The sequence below is a fragment of the Humulus lupulus genome, chromosome 7, assembly GCF_963169125.1.
Source record: "Humulus lupulus chromosome 7, drHumLupu1.1, whole genome shotgun sequence".
In the NCBI taxonomy this organism is placed as follows: Eukaryota; Viridiplantae; Streptophyta; class Magnoliopsida; order Rosales; family Cannabaceae; genus Humulus; species Humulus lupulus.
This window is the reverse complement of record NC_084799.1, coordinates 84,154,955-84,182,795: the sequence shown is the minus strand read 5'-3', so window position 1 is coordinate 84,182,795 and position 27,841 is coordinate 84,154,955. Positions and strand designations below refer to the sequence as shown.

Genomic DNA, 27,841 nt, shown 5'->3' with positions numbered 1-27,841 from the left:
CATATACATAATTTCATAAGAAAACATAAAGACTTAACATAATACATATAACATACACTTATTATAATGGCCATTATTACTTGGGGTCCCATAGACTAAACAAGCATATGCCCATGGGATTAGTGGGGTCCTACTAGCTAAGTAGGTCATATGCCCATAACCCATTTGGGGTCTTGTTAGTCATATGGGTCATATGCCCAAGCCTACAAACATATATACATATCATAACACATTTAATAACATAAAACATATAGATAACATAAGCACATAACATATTGATTCTAGCCTATTTTCCTTACCAAAGTTACCAGGATATAATGGACTGAGTTGGGACTTTTTGGAACACTCCTAAAACCATAAGAAAGAGTGAGTCTAAAGAAAGGAGATGAAATGAAAGAGATGGAAAGACTAAACCATAAAAAAAACATACTTACCGACTTATATGCTTAAGAACTTGGATTCCCTAACCAAAATAAGAATGAGGTTAGGGGACTGAGTAGAAGGTTTTGAGAAAGGAAATAACATGAAATAAATGAAATAGAGTTTCGGGTTTACCTCAAAGATTTGCAAGATCAATCTAACCTCCACCGAAATACTATAGAACTCACTTCCCAAAGTGTTTGATAAGCTTATGATGTTTAAGCTTATAGTTTTTCCCAAACCAAGTGTTTACACTCTCACACTCACTTAACACTAGCAGCTTCTGAACTTAGGCAAATGGTGAATAATGGCTGGGTACTAGGTCCTATTTATAGAGTTTGGGAATGAAAGTATCTTGATTTTACTTGAATAAAAATAATGGCTTTTTAGGTGAAAATCATTTGAATAATCGTTCAGCAGAGACTGAAGACTCGTTCAAAAGATGCTGGACTTATGGAGGAGTTTGAATGGCTGAAAGGAAAAGAATTCAAAAGTATTTGAATTTAGGCTGGAGGAGGCGATATATCGCCCCCTATAGGCGATATATCGCCTGGACCATTGTTCCCGAGGCGACCGTGCATCGATTCGTGTTTTCCGTATCTACGTGCTGCGATATATCGCCCCCTATAGCTGCGATATATCGGCATACGCTGAATATTTAAACACGAAATTACACATTTTTAGCTAAGTTTGAATGGAGTAAACAGCCTTGACTAAGCCCTCAACGTACTCAAAGCTGCTGACTGACCCTATAACATTCAAACTTTACTCCTTATTAAATTAAATCCTCAAAAATCTTTAATTCTTAATCACCATTCATAACATGTGCTTAAAATCCTATTGGTTGATGTCTAAACCTTATAATATAATAAATATAATCCTTAATATCAGTCACATTAATCAAACCTTAGGTTATACTTAATATTCTTAAACTATAGATTAAACTTAGAAAATCTATAAGTACTACTATGAGTGTCCAAATAATTCCCGGTCTGAACCAAAAATCCATAGTAACAAAGATAACACTAAACATACTATAACACTACTAAACAATTAGTTAAGTAAAGTTCTTGGACTCTACATCAATGTATCCCACTTGTGAAACCGTAAGAATGCCATTGTCTCTATCTCTAAAGATCTCCCTACCCAAAATTCTTCTTGCTGGCCTTAGGTCTTTCATATCAAACTCGGTATTCAAAATCTCCCTAAGCTTTTGAACCTCATGCTTATGCTTAAATGCAATAATCATGTCATCAACATATATTAGGAGATAAATGAATGAACCATTAATGAGTTTGGTAAAATAAACGCAGTTGTCATACTTACTGCAAGTGAAACCTTTCCGTGCCATAAACTCATCAAATGTCCTATACCATTGTCTTGGAGATTGCTTCAAGCCATATAAAGATCTTTGCAAAAGACAAACTTTTTCCTCATCACCTTTATGCTCAAAACATTCTGGTTGTGTCATTAAGTTCCTTTCCTCCAAATTACCATGTAGAAAGCTCGTCTTAACATCTAATTGCTCTAACTCTAGATTTTCAATAGCTGAAATGGCTAGGATCAACCTTGTAGAAGTAGGTTTAACCATTGACGAAAATACTTCATGAAAATCTATCCCTTCAATTTGAGAAAATCCTTTCACCACAAGCCTTGCCTTGTACCTTGCTTCTTCTACCTGGGCATCCCAGACTTTTTCTTAAAGACCCACTTAGAACCAATCACCCTTTGTCTCTTTTTCTTAGGAAGTATTCTTAGCCAAAGAGTTGATTTCTTCTTGCATTGCTTGCTTCAACTTCAGCCAATCAGATCTTCTTTTGTCTTCATGAAATGATGTTGCCCCCCCCCCCCCCCCGCCCCATTTCCAAAATATTAGCTACATTTAGAGAAAATGCTATTAGATCTGCTTGAGCATGCCTTATAGGAATGTGAACTTTCCTTCTCCCTCTATCTCTTGATAACACATAATCTTCAAAATGTTCTTCATGACTCATGATTTCTTCTTCAGCTTCTTCTTCATCATCTTTTTGTTCACTTTCAACTTGATCACTTAATCCACCTTGAATAGCATCCATATCTGCATTTTGATTTTGTAACTCAACTTGAGACTTGTTTAGAGCCTCGGTTTGTTCAGTGGCTTGCTGAACTTGTACCTACAAGTTAGTCTCATAATATGCATTTTTGTCAAATATTACATCTCTACTAATAATGCACTTTTTTATCTTCAGCTGGACAAATTCTATAACCCTTAACCCCACTAGGATAGCCTAAAAAATAACTGTTGTCTGTGTTTTCGCCACCTGACACGTGGCAATTAGGAGTAATTAGTGACAAGTCATGAAGTTCTCGGAGTGTGAGCTCTTCTAAGAAATCCAGTCCAGCCAAGTCGTAGATGTCTCTAAGTGAGGCCTTGCCTCGAGGTCTTCCCTCGAGGTGAGGATGCCTCCAGGTGAGGCCATGCCCCAAGGCCTGTCCTCGAGGCGAGGATTTCTCCAGGTGAGTTCACGTTCCGAGAGTCCCTCTTCACTCGGCCATTCCTCAGGTCCAAGATTCTGGTCCTCGAGCCTGGAGTTGATGCCAGGTGTCAGTCACTACGAGTGTGGGCCACTAGAGGATCATCTGACAATTTTTGGTGAGCCTCAATTAGTGGTGTCGAGTTTGTACCCTCAACAATCAGCATTTCCCATAATGTCGTCGGACACAGGCAAACGTGCGCCGCACCCTGACGGTCAAAGATATGTTTCCCATACAATTGGTATGCGACTTTCTGAGATGGGCCCCGTGCAATCCGCCTGGGCCGTAGTCTCTATTTAGTGCATCCATTTTTGTATTAATTCAGCATTAACACCCTAGAATGGGGGATTTGTATTAATGATAGATGATTAACATTAATGACCCTAACCTCTATAAATAGGGCTAGGGTATCTCCTTGTAAATGGTTCAGATTTTTAGAGGTAGAAACTCTATAACTCAGTGCAATATATACATTGCCCGAGAACCACCATTGAAGCTTGCTTAAAACAAGCTTCAAGCTCACTAAATACCAGAGACTTGTGGACTAGGGCTCTTTTATAGCCTTAACCATGTAAAATCCTTGTGTTCTTTTATATTATTCTCTTTATACCCTCAGATTAAGTTGATAGTGAAAAATGCAGTCAACAATAACCTTTCTTGGCCCTAGGATTGAGTTTACCTTGACTTACATGCACATATGCCAAACAACCAAATATCTTTAAGTGATCATAACTAGGAGGTGAAACCGACCAAAGTTCTTCAGGAACTTTGAAATCAATGGATGTTGATGGTAATCTATTTATTAAATAACAAGCTTTAGCTGCTGCTTCAGCCCAAAAACATGTTGGCATCCCCGAATCATTCAACATGCACGCAACCATGTCCATTATAGTCCTATTCATACACTCAACCACACCATTTTGCTATGGTATTTTAGGACATGAACGATGTCTAGCTATTCCATTTTCAGCAAAAAAAGAGTCAAATTCTTTGTACAAAAATCTAAACCATTATCTGTCCTAAGTCTCTTTATTCTTTTACCAGTTTGATTTTCCACTAAAGCTTTCCATGTTTTAAATGTTTTAAAAGTCTCATCTTTAGTTTAAAGAAAATACAACCAAACTTTCCTTGAATAATCATCAATAAAAGAAATAAAATATTGAGACTTAAAGAGTAAGAATGGTACCTGTGGTGAACCACATAGATCTGAATGGATGTAGTCCAGAGTTCCCTTAGTTTTGTGAACTGTTGTAGCAAACTTGAGTCGGTGTGATTTGCCCAACACACAACTCTAAAAAAATTATAAATTTAATTTTTTCTTCTTATCCAAAAGACCTTGTTTTGCGAGTTCTAGCGGACCCTTAACACTCATATGTCCTAGCCTTTTGTGCCATAACTTAGTTTGATCATCCCTTTGAACCAAGCACCAACTTCACCCAAAATGGCCGAACCTTATAGAATATACTACTTGCGTACAAGAACTCCTTTCAACACCACCATAGAACCCTTTACAACTCTCAAAACTGCACCTTGAGCTTTGTAAGAACACCTTGATTTATCCAATTGCACTAGAGAATTTAAATTCATTTCAACCCTGGTATGTGCCTAACCCCAGTAAAAATCTTGACTGTACCTTCCCACAACTTTAGATTTATTCTCCTTTCACCAACAACATTAGATGCCTGGTTGTTTCCCATGAGTACCTTGTTTCCCTGAACTGTTTTGTAGTCAATAAACCATTCCATTCTAGGTGTCATATGGAAAGTACACCTAGAATCTAAGATCCACTCGTCCTTTGATTCTGCATTATTGACTGTTAAAACATTCGAAACGACTATCAAAACATCGACTGTACCAAACTCATCTGAGATAGCTGATGTGATTCCAAAAGTCTCTTTTCCTGACTTTTGATCCTTGTTAGACTTCCACTAAGGACATTGCTTCTTGTAATGGCCCTCCTTATTACAAATTAAACAAACCTTTGATTTGTGAGCACCATTTCTTGACTGTGACTTAGACCTTCCTTTTACTTTCTTGTAATTTCATATATTCTCTAACCTTCCTCTAAAACTTAAACCTTCTCCATTCTGTTTGGATTGCTTGACATTAGCCTTCAAATCTAATTCCTTGGAGTACACAACTCCTATCACTTCCTCTAGAGTCAAAGTGTCCTTACTGTACTTAATAGTGTCCCTGAGTTGGCATATTGCTGAGGGAGAGAATTCAAAAGAAAAATAGCTTGGTCTTCCTCATCTATTTTAACTTCAAGATTTTCCATATTTGAAACTAACTTAGTGAATTCATCTATAGATTTATTCTCATCCATCTTGAAGCCATAAAACTTTTGATTCAAATAAATCCCATTTGGTAAAGCCTTTGTCATATACAATTGTTCTAATTTATCCCACATTTCACAATATGAAGTTTCTTTGATTACCTTTCTTAGAACTGAATTGCTCAAACTCGAAATGATTGATTTCCTTGCCTTCTTGAGAATCTCAGCCTTGTTCTTAATTGAATCCCCCATCTTGGACTCACCTTTAAGAGCACCATCCAACCTGAGATTTCCCAAATGCACCATCATCTTTTGTCGGCATGGATTGAAATCGTTCTTGCCCTCAAATTTTTCTACTTCAAATTTAGAGGTTGACATGATTGAAGGAGATTCTGGCCAGGAAGTCTTCAACAAAAATTTCTTGAGTAGAACCCACCTTTTGACACCAAGAACTTGTCTTCTTTGAACCAAGAACTTCAATCTTCTAGCTGATTACACCAACATGTCTCTGATACCAGTATGTTAAGATTAAACCTAAATACAATGGATGAAAGATGAACACAATAAACCAGAACAAAAGCATAAACACACAACACCAAGTTTACTTGGTTCAGTAGACAAAAGAAATATGTTTTTGCTACCTACATCCAAGGCAGGGCAAAAGCCCTAGACGAAATTCACTATGAAAATAGAAGAGATTACAACCACCAGTGTAATATACAGAGATCTAAAGAACCACTTTCAAACCCCAATTGTGTATCAAGAACAATTAGAAGAAGGTTACAAACCCTGGAGATTAGTCCCCCAATAACTAATCTCTCTCTCTAGGATTCTCTCTCAATTACAAAATGCACTCTCTGATTTGATCGGATCGTTCTGAACAAAAATGGGTAAATATAGTTCTAATAAAAGAACCTGCCACATCAACAAATCCCGTCAAAACTGATTTTCTAATATAAAACACATATATGTTGAGACATCCAAAATCGCATGTTAAGAAATGGGCTTAGGCCGCGGCCACTAACAATCCAGGCCGCGGCCGCTGCTCTTTGACTGCGAGGCTATGGGCAAACATGATTCAGGTATAAGGCAAATCTTCAATATAAGTTTCACTTGAATTATTTTTAAAAAGCCATACTTTATATGACCTTTTTTTTTATAATTAAGTTTTAAAAATCCATATTCTCATTTATGTTAACAATGCATTCAATATCAAGAAAGATTAGATCTAAATAGTTAAAAAAAAAATTACATGATTCATTTATATAAAAATAGACTCAATAACACATTGTTTTTGTTTTTTTATACGTAATGTTTTTAAATTTTTTTATCCTAGGTTGTTTTTTTTAATCCATTAAAACATACTTATATTTTTTTAATATGTATATATATGCTTAGCTTTTATAGTTCTTTTTCTATTTGTAAACATATAACTACATAGTTTTTTTTAATGAAAATAAAATTCAAGGTTAGTTCATGATTGCACGAACTTGTTTGATCTGACATTTGTGCATGTGTTAAAACATATTTTTATTAAATGTCTAGAAAAAAATGAGAGCACTCACAATTAAAAAAATATATATAATTTAGACATATTAATTTTTTAACTTTAAGCACTATCCCCATCTACATATAGGTCCGTTTGTTAAAATTTTTGTTTTTGAATTTTTTAAATATAAAAATAGAAATATTATTTTATTTTTGTTTTTTTATTTTTAACAAATGAAAATATGTTTGGAAACTATTTTTGTTTTTTGTTTTTAAAAACAAAAAATAATAAACGTGTTTGATAACTTTTATTTTTATTTTTTGTTTAACAATATGAGGTGTTGATTTGAAGAGGAGAATAAAAAAATGAAAGGGAAAAATAAAAACTGTTTAAAAAAATTTGAAAGTGAAAATTTTTTATTTTCAAAATTTAATAAATTTTAATTAAAATTTAAAAAAATAATAAATAAAAATAGAGTTATCAAACACATTTTATGTTTAATTTTCAAATTTCTAATTAATTAAATAAAAAACTATTTTTTTAAGTGTTGCCAAACAGCCCGTTAATCAAAATATATATTGGAGACAACTTCTTTATTCAAAAAAAAAAAAAACAAATACGTAGTCAACTAAAAAGAAAAAAAAATTCTCTCTTTTTAGATGTAAAACTATAAATATATATTTAAAAAAAATGGGTGTGTCAAACTCATTTAAATTTTGGAATCTATTTAGCTAAGATTTGTCATGGATGAAGGAGTTGTTTATTTTTTGATCCAATTTCATACAATTAAAAAGATAAAGTAATTGAGAAATTTAAATTATAAAATCATCAACAATTTTAATAGTATTAGTTGATTTGCAATTCTATAAAAAGAATTGAGACTAACAATATATTTTTAGGTTGAATTTGTATTTAAAATTAATTTATTTCTTTTCAAAATCTTGAAATTCTATCACATTAACTAGTTATACTTTCACAGTAACTAGTTCTAATAAGAAAATTGTAACTAGTTACAATTTTCTCAATTTGAGAGTTGTAATGGTTACAAGTTTACATAATTTTTTTTAGTTCTAGATTTGTAACTAGTTACTACTCTCAAACTGAGAAATATTGTAACCATTTATACTTTTTTAGTTGTAACTATATATGACAAGATTTTATATATTTTAAAAGAAACATAATTAAATCCAAGATTCAACCAAGAAATCTATTGTAATTTTTTTCTTTAATGCATATCAATTAATTTTTTATGGGAAAATACCAGTTTGGCCCCTGTGTTTTTACCAAATACGCGATCAGTCCATCTATTTTGTTAAATGACAATTCGGACGTTGTGTTTTACAAAATGGGTCAAAATAGTAACTTATATCCAATTTTAGTAAAAAAAAAATCAAATATAATATTTCATTATCAACTTCTCGACCACTTTCTCAACTTCTCTGAACCCATCGCATCACTAACGACCCGAGAATTGATCTTATAATTGAAAATATTTTGACCAAAATCGGATCTATGTTTAGTGTAATGAGAATGTTGTTAGCCCAGTGTGGGCAAAGAGAATGATTTATTTTAAATTTATTAATTTTTAATAAAAAAAATGAATTTTTTAATATTTTAAAAGTACACTTGAGTCGCTAACGTGACCAAGACACATCAACAAGCAAATAACCACATTTGCATGTCGTTAGCCACATTGTACAAAATTGGACGGAAGTCCCATTTTACAATACTGTGAATAGTTCGGAGGGAATTTTTAGTGGCCTGAAAAAATCAAGGGGTACGATAATGTATAAGTCGTAGTTCGGGGAACAAAAATCCTAAATATTGTATTTAAAAAACGTGTGAAATCAATGTCAATATAAATGTGACAACAAAATAATAAAATAAAATCAAAATTATAAAATTATCATTATAAAATAATACAACTTAATTATATATAAAAAAACTATGACTTATTTATTAATTTATACATTTATATGAGAATCTAAAAGTCATATATTTGAAAACTTAAAAAAAAAGCCTTAAAACATTTACAAATTAAAATTCTCATATAACTAATTAAATAACAAAAAAAGGTGGTGTAATTTGCACTTTATTTAAACTGATAAAAGCATAGCCATGTTATTAAAATAAAAATAGTGGCACGTAATTGTATATATAATTTTTTTTTTAAGTGCCTAACACCAAAAGAAAAGCAATAAAATTATCGTTAAGCTTCCCTCCTCGGACTATATGTCGTTTGACTATTAAACGACAGAAAAACTAGGTCGTAACAAGAAGCGAAGATGGGCGAAACGCTGCGTTTTGTGCGTGACCGAGGAGAGGAGAATCTTGACTGGTTTTTCCTCGAAGGAACGAAGACTCCGAGTCAGAGAGACCTTAGTGAATAGTGATAATTTATAGCCTTCAATATTCTTCCCTTTTCACCGAAGCTTTCTAAAGCTTTAATTTGTCTCTAAGGTTTCTCTAATCTCAGTTAACCATTATTAAAGTTTCAATTTGGATTTGGGATTTTTCTCCTTCTCAGAGTGATTGAATTTTTTATTTCATGGATTTCCAGAATAGAAGGCTACATGTTTTGCTATTCATCGCAGGCATCATTGTTCTCAGCATTACAGGTACATAAAAAAATCATTCATGTATGTATTGTATGAGATCTTGCTTTTGACTCCGTTCGGTTGGTGAGAAAATGAAGGAAAGAACAGAGTTTGAAATTGAAATCTTGCAATTTGGAAATATGACCTTTTAAATGTATTGGATATTTGACTACGTCAAATTTTGTTGCTAAAATCGTTTCCTTGTTGGAAAGTTGAGAATATATGTTATAATTGGAGGTGGAAGGGAATGAAAAATTTGGGAGAAAATAAGAAACTAAAAATACAAGTTTTATCTTACTGAATTATCTGATTTAGTTGCACTTTTCCAGGAGGAAGAGAAAATTTAGTACATATATCTTAATACAATATAAAGTTGGTATACATAGATCTGAATACTAACATAGTTGAGAGAGCAGGTTTAATTGACTTTTTTTAATAACTAACAACTTAACTACTCGAGATCTAACATGAGGACCTACATGAATCTTATGAGAGTCCTGTCAAGGTGGTTTGGTTTCTGATGAATGGTTATTCGTTACTTTTAATTGGACTTTCGTTGAATCATTCTCTTTGGCCAAACTAAGTTTACAAGAGTGTCACTGTGTGCTGGCCATTGCCTTTTCTCATCCTAGTTCATGAGGAGAAGAATATCTGTTGTAGAAAAGGGGGCCTGTGTACAAACTATTTAGTGTCGTAAGCTTTGAGATTCTCTTTGTCACCTGCCTTTGTAACCTAGTTTTTTCCTTTATTCAATAAGATAGATGTTTAGGTCCAGCCAATGGGATGGGAGGAAGGGATTACTAATAGTGAAGGTACCCTATGATGAAAGTGTAGCTTATTTGGCTGAAAGGAACTTGAAAATTAAAGAAAATATTTATCTCCCCCATTTTTACATTCATTTCATTTGTAACTAATAATGGGTATTAAGTAATTCTTGATTGCTCGCTATATTTGAGCTTACAGAAAATTATGTTATGCGGTTTTAGTCATTGTTGCTAAACTTTTGATCTTGACCTGTACATCTCTGATGAAGTTAAGTGAAGTGAGATCTCTTCTGACTTCTGTTACTAGTTATACAAATATCTAAGCCACATTTTTGTTTAAAATAAATATCTTCAAGCCATTCTCTTTGCTACTATTTTTTAATAAAATTAATCTTTTTTTGGGTCCACAGCTGAAAAATGTCGACAGCTGGTTGGAGAAGATGCTTCATCTCAGAGTGGGAAGTTTACACTCTTGAACTGTTTCGATATGAGCTCTGGAACACTAGCATGTACTGTAAAAGAAGGAGTGAAACTCTATTTCTACAACATCAGATCAGCTCATGTGGAGAGGGCAAGGCATGCTGCAATAGAAGTTGCACTTGTTGATTCATTGTCACAGGGGATGTCTACTCAAGATGCTGCCAAACAAGCACAACAAGAAGGTGCAAAAGCAGCAAAGCTAGCAACACGGAAAGCCAAGAGAATAATAGGCCCCATCATCTCTTCCGGATGGGACTTTTTCGAAGCTATATACTATGGCGGTACAATTACTGAAGGTTTTCTCAGAGGCACTGGCACTTTATTTGGCACCTATACCATAGGATATTTTGGGGAACAAAGACTTGGGAGATTTGGTTATCTTGTGGGAAGTCATTTAGGCAGTTGGGTTGGAGGTAGGATAGGACTAATGGTATATGATGTGGTTAATGGAGTACATTTTCTACTTCAAACTGTTAAAGGCGAAGATATTGTTCGTAGCATTCTTGATTATGGACATTCTGAAATTTCCGAGGACTCCATTGCTTACGAAGCTAATAAAACACCTGATTATGAAAATTCTGAAGCTTCTGGTGACTCTTATGCTCATGGAGCTCCCCCTGCGTATGCAAGTCCAGAAGTTTCAGAATCAGAAGGGTCCAATTCCTATGACACTATGACTGAGGAGTCTCCATTCCCTGAGGGTACTGATGAAACATATATAAATTCTGAACTTTAGCTTACAATACGATGTACTCATAGTTTGATTCTTTTATTTGAGATTTTATGGACTATAGATGCTAAACTAGATTCCTTAAACTTATGCATGTACTCTTGGATAGGTTAACACTTAAACGCTTTTACCATATTCTTTTAGAACTCATGTATAATGTAAAAGGCTACTTTTCTTTTTTTCATATGTTTTGTAAAAGGGAATTTTTATTTATTTATTTTTTGGGGGGGCTTGGTGGCATGATCATTTTTTTATGTTACATACTGTTTGTTTTCATTCTCTCACGTATATAATGCATGGTAGATGAGCTTAAGATTATGTTTTTTTTTTCTCTGAATAAACAATTAGAAGATGTAAATAATGACAGGGTACATTTCTTGGGATAAAATGATTGAGAGAAGGTGAGCATTAATATATTATTATCTTATCTAATTGGATAACTAATCGGTCTATTCTATTTTCATAGTAGTGGATTTAAAACTTTTTTGTTTATAAATTCTAATTAATCAATTCAATCCAACGAATATATTATATTTTATTATTTATTTTAAAAATATCAATATAGAACATCTTTGAATAAATTTTTGTTTGCAAATATCCAACGAATAAGGGCGTGCGATTTGCTCTCTTTTTCTCTCCATGGCGAGACACAATAAAGCAACTCAGAAGCCTGGTAATCGATCTCCGGCGAATGAGAACCCTTCGGCCAGTGAGGAGGGTTCGGGTGATGCTGATAAGGTGATTCCGATTGTGTTGGAGGAGGTTTTCAGGAAGGACACACAACTGAAGCGCCTAGTTATGCTGGCGATTTGGCCTCTGGTTCGATATTGTGTGAGAAGGCAACTCCTAATCGGGATTTTTAGAACTTAGCCAAAGATGCCTGGTCCAAATTTAGTGAATCAATTGCGCATCAGGGTGGATCTCAACTGGCTTTTGCGAAACCTCTTCTTAGAGAGGGGAAGTTGATTTCTCAGGTGGATGTGGAGGAGATTGAAGTGGAAGCTTCTTTCTGGAATTCGACAATGGTTTGTATAGTCCTTGGAGCCAATCCCCCATTTGCAGTGTTTGAAGGCTTTATTAAGCGATTATGGGGAAAACTGGGTATTGATAGGATAGCTCGTATGAATGCGGGCTATACTATTGTGAAGTTTCGGGATGAAGCCACGAGAGATATGGTTCTGGAGGCTGGGGTAGTGCATTTCGACAGGAAGCCAATCATTCTAAGACCCTAGTCGACTGATTTAGACACTCTGAGGTTAGTGAAATCTGTTCTTCTTTGGGTCCGATTACCTGATCTTGGGTTGCAATATTGGGGAGTCAAGTGTCTGAGTGCTCTTGTTAGTACCATTAGTAAGCCTATTTTGGTTGATAAGGTCACTAAGGATAGGTCAATAGTGAAGTTTGCTAGGATGTTAGTGGATGTGGAGATTTCAAATAACTTGCCAAAAACTATCATTTTCCTCAATGAGAGAGGTCAATTGATGGATCAGATTATAGAATATGAATGGCAGCCTACTCAATGTTCCTGTTGTAAAATGGCATACTGCTACTAATTGCAAACGAAACCAGGGAGGTGTTTGGAGGAAGAAAAGGTGGTGAAAGGACCAGTGATCTCAGAAGCTGTGGTAGTTCCGACATCTGTTGAGCCATCTACTGAGTCATTGCCCACGGAAAAGGCTGGTGATACAATCAGTGAGGTCACGCAGGGAACTGTTCCTCAGGAGGGTTGTAATACTAAGATAGAGCAGGTTTCGAACTGGATGACACCTAAACGTTTTTGGGGGAAGTAAACAAACTGTTCCAACTACTCAGACCACAATGATGAATACTTATAGTGTGTTACAAGATCATTTAGTGGAGGTCACAAATTTGGGATTGACATTTACCAATATCTTCAATGGAGGGTAGCAACATTCTTAGCTGGAATGTTAGGGGATTGAATAATAGGAATAAGCAAAGGTCCTTTCTTACATTTTGCTGTTGTAATAAGGTTGGTTTAGGAGCTTTTCTTGAAACCAAACTTCGGGGTAATAAAGTGGAGCAGTTAATGAAGAATGTGTTTGTAGGCTGGGATTATTATAGTAGTCAGGTTAGTGAAGGTAGAATCTTACTGGTTTGGCAATCTGGTTTAGTGTTTGTTACTGTTCTTCAGGAAAGTGTGCAATTTTTTCACTGTCAAGTGAAGATAATGGGTAAAACTTAGGAAGTTTGCTTGACTTTTGTTTATGGGAAGAATACGGTAGAAGAAAGACAAGAGTTATGGAAGGATTTGGCTTCTTTGGTGTTCCCTGTGCAGTCGTGGCTCCTAGCTGGAGATTTTAACGCTGTGTTTGATTATGATGATCGAATTGGAGTGCGTCTTATTACAGATTTTGAAATGGTTGATGCTCAGCAGTGGAGGGCTCTTGGTTTGGTGGATGAGTTGCGCTTAGTTGGCTCTCATTATACTTGGTCTAATAAGCAGGAGGCTGGGGCCAGAATATTTTCCAATTTGGATAGGGTGTTCAAAAATGAAGCTTGGGTGGATATTTTTCCTCATTTTGAAGTCTTAATTAATTGGGATGTTGTATCGGATCATTGCTTTTGCATCATCAAATCTTTGTTTGCTGCTGTTTCAGGGTATAAATCTTTTAGATTCTATAATATGTGGACTGTGCACACTGATTTTCAGAAGTACTGTGATAAATAGCTAGTCCAAGCCTTTACAAACTCATGCTCTAGTGCAAATTTTGAGGAAATTGGATAGGCTTAAACATGTTCTTCTTCAGTTCAATAAATTGACGATTGGTGATGTAACTCTCAATTACTCAGTAGCCAAAGATTAGTTTCAGCAAGCTCAAATTACCCTTCAACATAACCCTCATTCAGTTAAGCTCCAAGATGGTGAACGGTCTGCTGGTTTGAATTTTACTTTTCACTCCAGAGTTTATGAAAGTTTCCTCAGCCAAAGAAGTAAGATTGCATGGATTCGGTTTGGAGATGAAAATTCTGCCTATTTTCATGCTTGTCTGAAGCAGAGGAAAGCTGCCAATCGGATTACCTCGTTTATAGATGATCAAGGTCAGATCCAATGTAAGTTTGAGGATGTTGTTGGCCATTTCATTAACCATTTTAGAAGCTTCATGGGCAGTTCTAGTTCGGCCTCTTCTACTGTTCAGAGAGACTGTTTTGTTCATGGTGCAACTTTGAGTTTGGATCAACAATTGGGTTTACTTAAGCCATTCACCAAGAAGGATGTGAAATCAGCTTTATTCAGTATTAGCTTTATTAAAAGTCCTAGTCCTGATGGGTTTGGTTCGGGCTTCTATAAAGTTATGTGGAAAGATTTAGGGGACGAGATTGCTGATGCAATTTTGGGGTTTTTCGATAAAGGAGAGCTCCCTACTTATCTAAATAATACTATTCTCTCGCTGATTCCTAAGGTTGAGAATCCCTCTAAAGATGTGGATTTTAGACCGACTGCCTATTGTAATACACTTTACAAGTGTATTTCGAAAATGCTTTGTGTGAGATTGGCTAGGGTGATGCCGGTGTAAATTAATCAGAATCAGGGTGCTTTTGTCAAAAATCGTTCTTTGACTCACAATATTTTCATTTTCCAGGATCTTATTAAACGTTACAATAGGAAGAATGTTTCCCCTCGTTGTGTGATGAAGATTGATTTGAGCAAGGCTTATGACACAATTGATTGGTTTTTCTTAGAGGATCTTCTGAAAGCGTACTGTTTCCCTAACACATTTATTCATTGGATCATGGTGTGTTTGAGGGGTACATCCTACTCTCTTTTGATGAATGACAGGGTGCAAGGGAAGTTTATTGGGAGGAAAGGGCTTAGACAAGGGGATCCTATATCTCCCTTACAGTTTGTGCTCGTCATGGAATATCTTACCAGAATCCTTATTCAAGCATCTCTCAATAAGGATTTCAGATTTCATCCCCTGTGTAAAAATCTGAAATTGGTTAGTCTTTGTTTTGCGGATGATCTTGTGCTTTTTTGCAAAGGGACTCTTCGGTCAGTCCAAATCCTCCAGGATGGTTTCTCTCAATTTAGTCAAGCTTCAGGTTTGTCAGCGAATCTGACCAAATCTCATATATATTTTGGTGGTCTGAATTCTGAGGAAAAAAAGTGTATTTTGGACTGTCTTAACATTGAGGAGGGGTCGTTTCCTTTAAAGTATCTTGGTGTCCCTCTCCATCCTACCAAATGGAAGGCTGGTGACTGTGGACTCATAATTAAAAAGATTAACCTTCGGCTGCATTCTTGGGCTAGTCGTCACCTTTCTTTTGCTGGTCGAGCTCAACTCATTCACTCTGTGTTGTTAGGTATCTGGTCTTATTGGATGAGCATTTTCCTTCTTCCCCAAAGTGTTACACTTGAGTTTGACCGGTTGTGTAGGAAATTTTTATGGGGTTCGATAGGAAATAGAAGCAAAATGCACTTTACAGCTTGGGATCATGTTTGCTTACCGAAAAGCTTTGGAGGCATTGGGTTCAAGGAAGGTTCTAAATGGAATAAAGTATTGTTAGCTAAGTATGTTTGGGTGATTTCTTCCAAGCAAGATCTGCTTTGGGTTAAGTGGATTGATGATATTTACCTCAAAGGTGAGAGTTTTTGGGCGTACACTCTGAAGGCTGATGCAAGCTGGTATTGGAGGAAGTTGGTTAACCTAAAATCTTTTTTGTCTAGAGTTGATTTGGAGGCTACAACTACTAGCAGAAATCTCAATCTAACTTTGTTGTATAATCTTTTGCTGCAGTAGGTTAAGGTTTTCTTTGCTAACGTGGTTTGGTGTAACCTTTCTATTCCGAAGCATTGATTTATATTGTGGCAATCTGTCCTTGGCAATTTGCTTACCCGAGACAAGCTTATTAATAGCCATGTTCGCATTGATTCTCACTTGTGCCTGATTTGTGAGTTAGAGTTGGAGACTCATGCCCATTTATTCTTTGATTGTGTCTATTTTCAACAGGTTCTGCACAGGGTTGAAGAGTGGCTTCGTGTAGCCATTTGACCTTCCAAGTATTGTGATTGGATTGCTTGGATGGTTGGGAGGCCAAAAGGGTTGTTACAGTGAATTGTGGCAGCTGCTCTTGCTGCTTCAGTTTATTACATATGGCTGAATCGAAACTCTTGTATTTTTAATTGTTTAGCTTTTTCTATTCATAGAGTTGCTTATCTGATTAAGTCTTGTTTAAAGGCTAGACTGTTAGGCCTTGCTAGGAAGAATCTGGGGAAAAAAGAGAAGGGTATTTTTTATTTTATGTGCCATTTGTAATGTGATTGTTTGTTTTCTGGCCGATTTGAGCTCTATTGGAGCTTGTGGTTGTTTTAGTTGGTTGGTTCAATGAAGATTTCTTTCTTTCTTGAGCAAAAAAAAAAAAAAAAAAACTTATAATACATCTAGCCATACTTGGGCTTGAAACCTCACTACAATGAATTTTATTTGAAGTCTTTTTCATTTAAAGTGGTTTATTTTAATTTATTTCGTAGTGTTGTGTATTATTCAACTTCCTTATGTTTTGACTTGTTTTGTTTGTAACCACTGATATAATGTTCTTATTAAATACAATGAATGATTACGAGCTAAGTATAGTAACATAGATTAATTGACTAAAAAAAATTGCCCAAAATTTGAGTAAGCAAAATGAAACTTATAAAACCAATTCAGAAAAATATTTGGAAAAAAAAAGGATATTGGACAACATTAAAAGTTTTTTCTTTAGGTAAATCTCTTTCTAAAAAAATTCAAAAAGTTATTTTATACGCCAAATAAATAATTCAAAATTGGAATCATCTTTATTGTTCTAATTCGAAAAATAATCAGTCTAATTTTTAATTTACAACACGAAAATTTTGAAATACATTACAATTTTTTTATTAGAATTATAATAATTACAAAACTAATTAGGACTAGTTGATAACAATAGAGCTTGAAAACTAGGAGTGGCCACGATCACCTTAACGTTTTCAAAAAGTAAAATTAATATAAAGAATTTGGGAAAAATATATATGTATTAAAGTAATATAATTTTGGCCAAAAAAATTTCTCCCTATAATTTGGTTATGACTCCACTATTCGTGTTTTATATATATACTAGGTGAGAAAATATATACTGTACATTCGCTTAATTTTATTTTAAAAAATGTACTAATTTATGGTCATATAAAATTTAAATAATTAAATAATGTCATACATTATAAAAAAATTATTTTTAATATAATATATGATATGAACATTTATATAAAAAATGAAAAAATTTCAACCAAAGGTTGCCTATAATTTTTTTTTAAAAGTTGGTTTATATATATTAATGTTTAAACTCTAAAACATTTATAATATAAATTGGTAATAATACTTCTTAAAAAACTTTTTTTATATATATATTTAAAAATTATATTTTATCTATTAACATTTATTAATTACTTAAATCATTCCATTACAATAAATTTTTTGCAAAATAATCTAATTTCTATGAAATGTTTAGTTTCTTATTGGATAATATCAATTTTGATCTATATATATATATATATACTCAATTTAAAATTTAAATTTTACTTATACAAACTAAAAAAAATAAAAATTAGAGTTATGTATTAAATATTATTATCATAATGATATATTATAATATTTAAAATTATATTAATACACTACTACAAAAATTGCATAAGAAGTTGGTTAAAAACTAATCTATAAACGTTCATAAGTCAGTTTGGAACCGACCTCCCATGCAATGACTTTCCATGTTTTCATATCAACTTGTAGGACCCTCACACTATTGAAATCAAGCACCAAATTGAATAAAACCAATATTAACATTAATAAAGTCACATATAAAAAAATAAACTTAACATCACCAATATATATCAATAAATTTACAATTTTTAGATCTATGAAAAATCAAACTCAGAAAAAATTTACAATATATATATACAAATATAGAACACTAAGATCTATACAAATTTACATATATGGGGTACAAATATACAAAACTTAGATTAAAAGTTTGATGACCATAATAAATACCAAAACTTCAACCATAAGAAGCAGAGCAATAGACTTCATGACCACCATATGTACTCCCAAAGATGGCACATACGCCAACACCATTCTTTGTTGTGCCATTGACAACTTCCATACCTAAGAAGACATAAGAATTCATGATCAATACACAGAACAGTAATCTTATCACTTAAATTTCATAAAGATCTAAACTCAAGCAAAACACATAGCTTAGAAAAAGAAGAAATGGTAAATGTAAAATCTTATTTTGACTAACCTTTTTAATAAATATATTTTATTACTTAATTTGTATTTTCGAAATTATATATTGGGTAAGTAAGTGGATTGTGTCTCTTTTTGGTAATAATAAATTCTTTATTAAGTGCATTTTATATATAGTCAAATTTCCTTATTTATTTATGGAAACATTGTTTATAATAAGTATGTGTATTATAGAATTATTCTCTACATATTTTCCTTGATTTTATTTGGTTTAAAAAGAGGAAACTAAATGATGCTTTGTGCCCAAGGAAGAAAATTTTGAAATGAACCTGGTTGGGATTTAAATCCAGGTTCGTCCATTTTCCTGATGCTACACAATGATTCTCTGTCTTATTTGGAAAATCCTGCAGTTAATGTAATTGGAAGCTATTTTGAGTAACTTCCTAATTTATTCTGATTAGGACCATAAATGAGATTGGCTGGCTTAGGGTTTCCTAAACTCTATAAATACAGACCTAAGCAGCAGCTAATCTCATCTCTTCACCCTTCTAACGTTTCATGCTTTGAAGAAATCTTTTATATGTAAAGAGTAATCTTTGTTCAACTATCTCTTTGTTTGTTTGTGTTGTTTTATTCTTAAACATGTCATAAAGCTTGTGAACGTGGCACACAATCTTCAGGAAAAGATTTTTATAAGACTCACTTCGAGAGGATGCGAGCACTCATCATGTTCAGAAGGGATTTCGTGTTATTGGTGTTTATCAAAATCAAATTATTAAAGTGGAGTACTTCAAGGTTGCGATAAGGATTTAGAGGGAGTCTAAACTTGTATAAGTCAATTGCTTATTGTATTCTTGAGACTTTACTAATTGATTTTATCTCAGGGTGTGACCCCATGGACTAGGTTTTTCGAACCACGTAAAAAAATTCTTATGTCACGTTACTTTTAGTTTATTTACTTTCTGTTCGTTTATTCAGATTCATCATCAACCTGTCTTGATACATCATAATATTTGTATGTTCAAACAATTGTTTAACTATTCCGCATTAATTAAATTGTTTGTTAAATTCTGTTAGTAATCTTAAAATTCCAGTTGGTATCAAAGCAGTTCACTAAACTTTTAGTGAGATCTTGTATTTTTCTTTTTGTTTGTTTGTATTTCTGTTTGTAACATGTCATGTTTTTCAGAAGGGATTTCTATAACTCGTCCACCATTGCTTAATGATATAAACTATCCTTACTGGAAGGTTAGAATGAAAACCTTCATCAAATCTCAAGATGAGAAGGCGTGGAGATCTGTCTTGACATGTTGGCTAACACCGAATGTGGTTGATGCAAAAACTAGTGAAACAACGGTAAAATCTGAGTTAAATTGATCAACTGCGGATGATTTATTGTCTAGTTACAATAACAAGGCCTTACACACTGTAATGCCCTGGTTACTCCAAGACCGTTACTGTGAACTTTAAACCGTGCTTAACTTGCTAAACGAGTCATTTGGTTATAAACGAGCATCTAGGTGTTATTAATAGGCTAAGGTGAAAAATCTTGATCAAAAGGAATGGTTATATTTTATTTAAAACATAAAACTGTACATGGGCCCATAAAAGCGTTTACAAGTTATTTACAATCCAAAATGGTCATTACAGTGTAAAAGTTACAACCCACCGACCTAAGCGGAAAAAATAGGGTTAACCCCTAGTTCCTCTGAGAAACACCTTCGCCGTGGTGGTCAAGCGGCCGCATATGTACACATCACCACCTAAGCTCTCCACTCAAAGCTGGGTGAGCTTTTCTTTTCCTTTACCTGAACCACATAGCACCCGTGAGCCAAGGCTCAGGAAGTAAACTCATTACTACATGTATACAATATCAATTGATGATTATGATAATCATACTAGGGCTTGTATCCCTAATCAGATAATATTGAGATTCTAATAATCATGCTGGAGCGTGTAGCCCTAATCAAATGGTATCGAGATTCTAATAATCACATTGGGGCTTATAGCCTAATTAGATAAGTGACTGATGAGTAAGTCACGAACTTAGACCAGATGAGTGACTATGGAGTCATAAACTTGAATAAGATAAGTGACTGATGAGTAAGTCACGAACTTGAATTAGATAAGTGAGTCATGAACTTGGGTTCTGCACCCATAGCCATGTGACGATGCAGTCACCTGAGCCTTTTGGCCCTGGCTCTAAGTAACTAGCCTTTAGACTAGACAAGCGCTTTTGTTTTCATCGAACTTAAGGTCGGTCAAGCATTTCATGCTTATGACGATAATGCTTATGTCGATTAGATCTAATATTTTTAGCTTGCATTAAACACGCTAATACCATTCTTGCCTCATAAGTCAATACCATACGACCAGTGCTCAGTACTACTGCCGAACTTGACTAATGAGTCACAGCTTCATAGCCAATACTGACACCATTGCCGATTCTGACTAATAAGTCAGTGCCACTCACAAGCAAGCAAGACTGCTAAGCATTTACAATGCACTCAATGTTCACATATAGAGCACTCAACATGCCTCATCAATAACCATGCATGTCACATATTGGGTGCAATTTTCTTACCTCTTGTTCGAGCGTGAAACAAGTTAAAAATGACCCTTGAGAATGATCGATCCTTTGATCCCTTAGAGGTCACCTAGTCATAACCAAATATGGAGCTCCATCAATGAAATCAATAACAAAAAGGTTCATGATCTAAACCTCACTCCTAGGACCCCGAATCGTACTAAAATAGTTAGTAGATTCGATCCCGAGCCTTAGGAATTGAAACCCAGAGCCAAAAACCCTCAAAAGTACCCTAAATATTACCCTAGAAAAATAGGGTAGCGCTACAGCGCTGCCCCCCTGGAGCCATGGCGCTACAAGCAAGGCTGACATGCCCTGGACAGCACTATAGCACCCATCCTTGGGCGCTGTAGCACTAGAGCCAGGGTGATTCAGCCCTAGTTTTTCCCATTCGACTTCTCCAATTTCCAATCTTCAAGAATTGATTCCAAACCTCAACCAAACTCACAAGTGAACCCAAAAACCCATTCTACAAGTCCTAGGCATCAAAACCCAATCAAACTTTGCCAAAAACTTCAATGAATTCTCAACTATCCAATCCAAAAATCCCAACTAAAAATCAGTGAAAATCAGAGTAAAAACAAGAGTCCATGGCTAACATCTTACCTCAAGCTCAAGATTAAACCCTCTTCAATAGTAGAACACAATCCTAGACCCTCAAGGCTTGATTCCCTAGCTTGAATCCTCAATTGGGGCTTTAAAAATTCAAAGGAAGAAGATAGAGAATGGTGATCATGAGAAGAAAAGAAAGAGGCTCTGTTTTTGCTTAAGCTTTCTACAACTTTCTAGTTTGATATAACCGTTGGTCAAAAGACCAAAATACCCCTAGGTCATATTTATTTCCTTACACACACATTGTAATGCCACGAAATCCCTAATGCGGTTTAATGGCTGGATTAGTAGGCCGGGAGGGCCATAACTGGTTAATTATGCCATTAAAAGATAATATGCACGTTTATGTGAATTATATTATAATATGATGTTATATGCTTGCATGTGGGCCCCCATTTGATTATTAGGGTGTTTTGGTAATTTGGCTCGTTGAGGGCATATTTGTGTATTTTGGTGCATATTGTGAGTTATGGATGAGATCCCATTATTATGGAGATATATTCGAGCTATTCGGCATGAGATGGTCTTATATTTTAAATTAGCAGTTTTTTCATAACGGAGTCATTTATTGGGATATTGAGTAATGAGAATGTTATTTGATGATAAATTGGGAGTTATTGAGACCAGGAGGAAATTCTGGAAGTTTTGACTGTAATGTTCCCGGGGGTGTTTTTGGGACCCCAAGCACTAGGTTTTATTTGAGGTTACTTAAGCTTGAAGTGGCTTGTCAGATAGAGCCGTACGTTAGAAAAAAAACTTTTTGTCTTCCCGTTAGTTCATTTTACCGTTCGAGGCATTTTCGAAGAAATCTTGAGTTCTAGGAGTCGGAATCAAGCGAGGATCAAGGCATAGCGATCCTAGGAAAGATTAGAAGCTTCTTGATCGAAGGATTTGACAAGAAACAACATAATCAAAGGTAATTTAAGTTTTGAGTTTTGAGTTTTTAGAGTTTCTAAGCTTCGAATTGGATTTTGTGAATCATTGAGTTTTTGGTTTGTTTGAGCCTCGGGATTTGATGGTTTTGGATCATTGGGGTGTTTGGGAACTTTGATTTTTGGATTTAGAAGTGTTTAGGTGTGTTTTTGGAAGGTTTGGGATGAAGGAAATCGGGTTCATGGCTGGTTTTGGGTGGGGGGCCGCGACCCTGTTCTTGGGCGCCGTGGCCCAAGCTCGAAGAAGCAGCTGGAGAGGTTTTGGCCTTGCTAGGCGCCGCAGCCCTGGGTATGGGGCGTTGCAGCCCTTGCTCCTGGTGTGGCTGGGGGCCGCGACTCAAGGTGCTAGGGCCGCAACTCTTGGGTAGTTTTGAGCCCGTTTGAGTGTTTTGACCTCGGGAACTTGGTTTTAGGCCTCACGATTGTTCCTACTACCCGGATTAGTGGGGATTGATGTTCCGGAGGCTAGATCTTGGTTTGGGAACCTTTGTTATTCATTTTATTGATGGTGTCCCATATTTGGTTATGACCAGGTGACTGCTAAAGGGCTAAAAGTCAGATCATTCTCAAGGGTCGTTCTTTTATTCATTCTCGCTCGAATCAGAGGTAAGAAAATTGCACCCCATATGTGACATGCATGGTTATTCATGAGGCATGTTGAATGTGTAAATGTGGACATGGATTGATTATTGAATGCCTAGAAAATCTTGCTCACTTGTGCATGGTACTGACTAATTAGTCAGAATTGGCAAAGGTGCAGTATCAACTGTGAAGCTGTGACTCATTAGTCAAGTTCGGCAGTAGTACTGGACACTGGTCACACAGTACTGACTCATAAGTCAGGAACGGCCTTAGCGTGTTCAACGCAAGCCAACAAAGATTAGATCTAATCGACATCTGCATTAAATGACTCAGAAGAGCATTAATGTCGGACCGACCTCAAGTTTGATGAATACTTTAAGCGCTTGTCTAGCCAAAGGCTAGTTACTTAGAGCCACGGTGACTATTTAGTCATATGGTTGTGGGTGCTGAGCCCCGTGTGACTTACCCAGCAGTCACTCATCTGTTTAAGCTAGTGACTTACCCAGCAATCACTCATCTGTTTAAGCTAGTGACTTACCCAGTAGCCACTCATCTGTTTAAGCTAGTGACTTACCCAGCAGTCACTCATCTGTTTAAGTTAGTGACTTGCTTGTCAGTCACTCAGTATGGTTTACCAGAACCTCAAGTATTGAATCACTCATTTGATTAGAGCTATAAGCTCATTCATGGTTATTGTAAACACAAAGTGATATTCCTTCATCTGTTCAGAGCTATAAGTTTTGTATGATTATTATGATCATCATTTAATATTATATGTTTGCTATATTGTGTTTTTTGCTGGGCTTTGACTCATGGGTGCTATGTGGTGCAGGTAAAGGGAAAGAAAAGCTCACCCAGCCTTGAGTGGAGAGCTTAGGTGGTGCTGTGTACATATGCGGCCTCTTTACCACCACTGCCAAGGAGTTCTCAGAGGAACTAGGGGGTTTACCCTATTTTTGTCGCTTAGGTCGGCGGGTTGTAAATTTGAAATAGTAATGACCATTTTGAGTTGTAAATAAATTGTAAATGTTTTTGATGGGCCCATGAGCAGTTTTATGTATTAAATAAAATATATCATTTCCTTTCGATTGGTTTTCCACCTTAGCCTGTTAATAATACCTAGAAGCACGTTTTTAACCGAAGAACTCGGGTAATGAGTTAAATTTTTTGTTCACTGTTCACCGTAACTGATCAGTTGGGTGATCCACAATTGATCAAGATCAGAGAGGATGTTTTGGCTGGAGTATCTAGAGATTACACAGTGTCTGAGATGGGCTTGTTGAGATACAAGGGTCGAATATGTGTTTTGTTAGACATTGTTTTGAGACGGGAGATTCTGGATGAATCTCATACTACTCCTTCTTCATTGCATCTAGGCACCAGGAAGATGTATCAGGATGTGAGATCACTGTATTGGTGGCCGGGGATGAAGAAGGATGTAGTGGAATATGTGGCTAAGTGCTTGACATGTCAGCAGGTCAAGGCTGAACATAAGAGGCCGGCAGTGTTATTGTAGCCTATGGATATCCCAAAGTGGAAGTGGGAAGACATCACGATGGATTTCATGGTGGGCTTACCCAGGACTGTTGGTCAGCATGATTCTATTTGGGTGATATTGGATCGCTACACCAAGTCAGCTCACTTCTTGCCGGTGAGAACTACTTATACAGTTGATTAGTATGCAGATCTCTATGTGAGAGAGATCGTGCGCCTCCATGGAGCACCGAGGTCGATCATGTCAGATCGGGACCCCACTTTTACTTCCAAGTTCTGGGGGAGTTTACAGAAGGCCATGGGAACACAGTTGAAGTTCAGTACTGCTTATCATCCTCAGACAGATGGGCAATCTGAGAGGACGATCCAGATATTAGAGGACATGCTGCGAGCATGTGTGCTGGACTTTGGTGGATCTTGGAGTAAGTATCTACCTTTGATAGAGTTCTCCTACAACAACAGTTATCAGTTTACCATTGGAGTTGCACCTTATGAGATGCTGTATGGTAGGAAGGTCAGATCTCCCGTTCATTGGGATGAGACAGGTGAAAGGAGATACTTGGGTCCTGAGGCAGTTCAGAGGACCAGTGAGGCCATTGAAAATATTAGAGCTCGAATGCTCGCTTCTCAAAGTAGACAGAAGAGCTATGCAGATCCTAAGCGCAGGAACATTGAGTTCCAAGTGGGAGACTATGTCTTCCTTAGAGTCTCGCCATGGAAAGGGGTGAGAAGGTTTGGGAAGAAGGGCAAGTTGAGCCCTAGATTTGTAGGTCAATTTGAGATCCTGGAGAGGATTGGTCAGGTGGCTTACAGGTTGGCCTTGCCACCGGCGTTGTCAGTTGTGCATAATGTGTTTCGTGTTTCAGCTCTTCGAAGGTATGTATCTGATGTGAATCATATTTTGAGCTATGAAGATCTGGAGCTTGAGGCAGATCTCTCCTTTGAGGAGCAGCCAGTTCAGATACTTTATAGAAAGGATAAGGTCCTCAGGAATAAGACGATACCTTTGGTTAAGGTGTTGTGGAGGAACAGCAAGGTCGAGGAAGCGACCTAGGAGCTGGAGTCAGATATGCAGAGTCAGTATCCCGAGCAGTTCAAGTAAATTTCGAGGACGAAATTTCTGTAAGGAGGGGATAGTTGTAATGCCCTGAAATCCTTAATGCGGTTTAATGGCTGGATTAGTAGGCCAGGAGGGCCATAACTGTATAATTATGCCATTAAATGATAATATGCATGTTTATGTGAATTATATTATAATATGATGTTATACGCATGCATGTGGGTCCCCATTTGATTATTAGGGTGTTTTGGTAATTTGGCCCGTTGAGGGCATATTTGTGTATTTTGGTGCATATTGTGAGTTATGGATGAGATCCCATTATTATGGAGATATATTCGAGCTATTCGGCATGAGACAGTCTTATATTATAAATTGGCGGTTTTGTCATAACGGGGTCATTTATTGGGATATTGAGTAATGAGAATGTTATTTGATGATAAATTGGGAGTTATTGAGATCAGGAGGAACTTTTGGAAGTTTTGACTGTAATGTTCCCGGGAGTGTTTTTGGGACCTCGAGCACTAGGTTTTATTTGAGGTTACTTAAGCTTGAAGTAGCTTGTCAGATAGAACCGTACGTTAGAAAAAAAACACTTTTTCTCTTCCCGTTAGTTCATTTTACTGTTCGAGGCATTTTCGAAGAAATCTTGAGTTCTAGGAGTCGGAATCAAGCGAGGATCGAGGTATAACGATCCTAGGGAAGATTAGAAGGTTCTTGACCGAAGGATTTGACGAGAAACAACCTATTCAAAGGTAATTTAAGTTTTAAGTTTTGAGTTTTTAGAGTTTCTAAGCTTCGAATTGGATTTTGTGAATCGTTGAGTTTTTGGTTCGTTTGAGCCTCAGGATTTGATGGTTTTGGATCATTGGGGTGTTTGGGAACTTTGATTTTTAGATTTGGAAATGTTAGGTGTGTTTTTGGAAGGTTTGGGATGAAGGAAATCGGGTTCATGGCTGGTTCTGGGTGGGGGGCCGCGGCCTTGTTCTTGGGCGCCGCGGCCCAATCTCGAAGAAGCAGCTGGAGAGATTTTGGCCTTGCTAGGCGCCGCGGCCCTTGCTCCTGGTGTGGTTGGGGGCCACGGCTCAAGGTGCTAGGGCCGCGGCTCTTGGGTAGTTTTGAGCCCGTTTGAGTGTTTTGACCTCGGGAACTTGGTTTTAGGCCTCGGGATTGTTCCTACAACCCAGATTAGTGGGGATTGATGTCCCGGAGGATAGATCTTGGTTTGGGAACCTTTGTTATTCATTTTATTGATGGTGTCCCATATTTGGTTATGACTAGGTGACCCCTAAAGGGCTAAAAGTCAGATCGTTCTCAAGGGTCGTTCTTTTATTCATTCTCGCTCGAATCAGAGGAAAGAAAACTGCACCCCATATGTGACATGCATGGTTATTCATGAGGTATGTTGAAGGTTTAAATGTGGACATGGATTGATTATTGAATGCCTAGCAAATCTTGCTCACTTGTGCATGGTACTGACTAATTAGTTAAAATTGGCAAAGGTGTCAGTATCAACTGTGAAGCTGTGACTCATTAGTCAATTTCGGCAGTGGTACTGGGCATTGGTCACACAGTGCTGACTTATAAGTCAGGAACGACCTTAGTGTGTTCAACGCAAGACAACAAAGATTAGATCTAATCGACATCTGCATTAAATGACTCAGAAGAGCATTAATGCTAGACCGACCTCAAGTTCGATGAATACTATAAGCGCTTGTCTAGCCAAATGCTAGTTACTTAGAGCCATAGTGACTATTTAGTCATATGGCTGTGGGTGCTGAGCCCCGTGTGAATTACCCAGCAGTCACTCATCTGTTTAAGCTAGTGACTTACCCAGCAGCCACTCATCTGTTTAAGCTAGTGACTTACCCAGTAGTCACTCATCTTTTTAAGTCAGTGACTTGCTTGTCAGTCAATCAGTATGGTTTACCAGAACCTCAAGTGTTGAATCACTCATTTGATTAGAGCTGTAAGCTCATTCATGGTTATTGTAAACACAAAGTGATATTCACTCATTTGTTCAGAGCTATAAGTTCTGTATGATTATTATGATCATCATTTGATATTATATGTTTTCTATATTGT

General features: G+C 36.1%; 2 protein-coding genes across 3 annotated transcripts; both read left to right on the top strand.

Moving 5' to 3' along the window:
* The first annotated feature begins 9,022 nt into the window (after positions 1–9,022).
* On the top strand, positions 9,023–11,453 carry LOC133788392 (uncharacterized). 2 transcript variants are annotated; one of them, XM_062225863.1, is made up of 3 exons: positions 9,023–9,158; positions 9,259–9,316; positions 10,470–11,453. In XM_062225863.1, the coding sequence occupies exon 3, from the start codon at positions 10,547–10,549 to the stop codon at positions 11,273–11,275; it is 729 nt and encodes a 242-aa protein (XP_062081847.1). In that variant the 5' UTR covers positions 9,023–9,158; positions 9,259–9,316; positions 10,470–10,546; the 3' UTR covers positions 11,276–11,453. The 2 variants fall into 2 exon arrangements, with proteins under 2 accessions (XP_062081847.1, XP_062081846.1); XM_062225862.1 differs by having other exon boundaries at positions 9,063–9,316.
* Positions 11,454–11,908: 455 nt separating this feature from the next.
* Positions 11,909–16,029, top strand: LOC133791936 (uncharacterized). Its single transcript, XM_062229842.1, has 8 exons — positions 11,909–12,088; positions 12,184–12,459; positions 12,643–12,742; positions 12,839–13,017; positions 13,260–13,358; positions 13,473–13,888; positions 14,193–14,775; positions 14,872–16,029. Exons 1-8 carry the CDS (start codon positions 11,909–11,911, stop codon positions 16,027–16,029), a joined length of 2,991 nt encoding a protein of 996 aa, XP_062085826.1.
* The last annotated feature ends 11,812 nt before the right edge of the window (positions 16,030–27,841 follow it).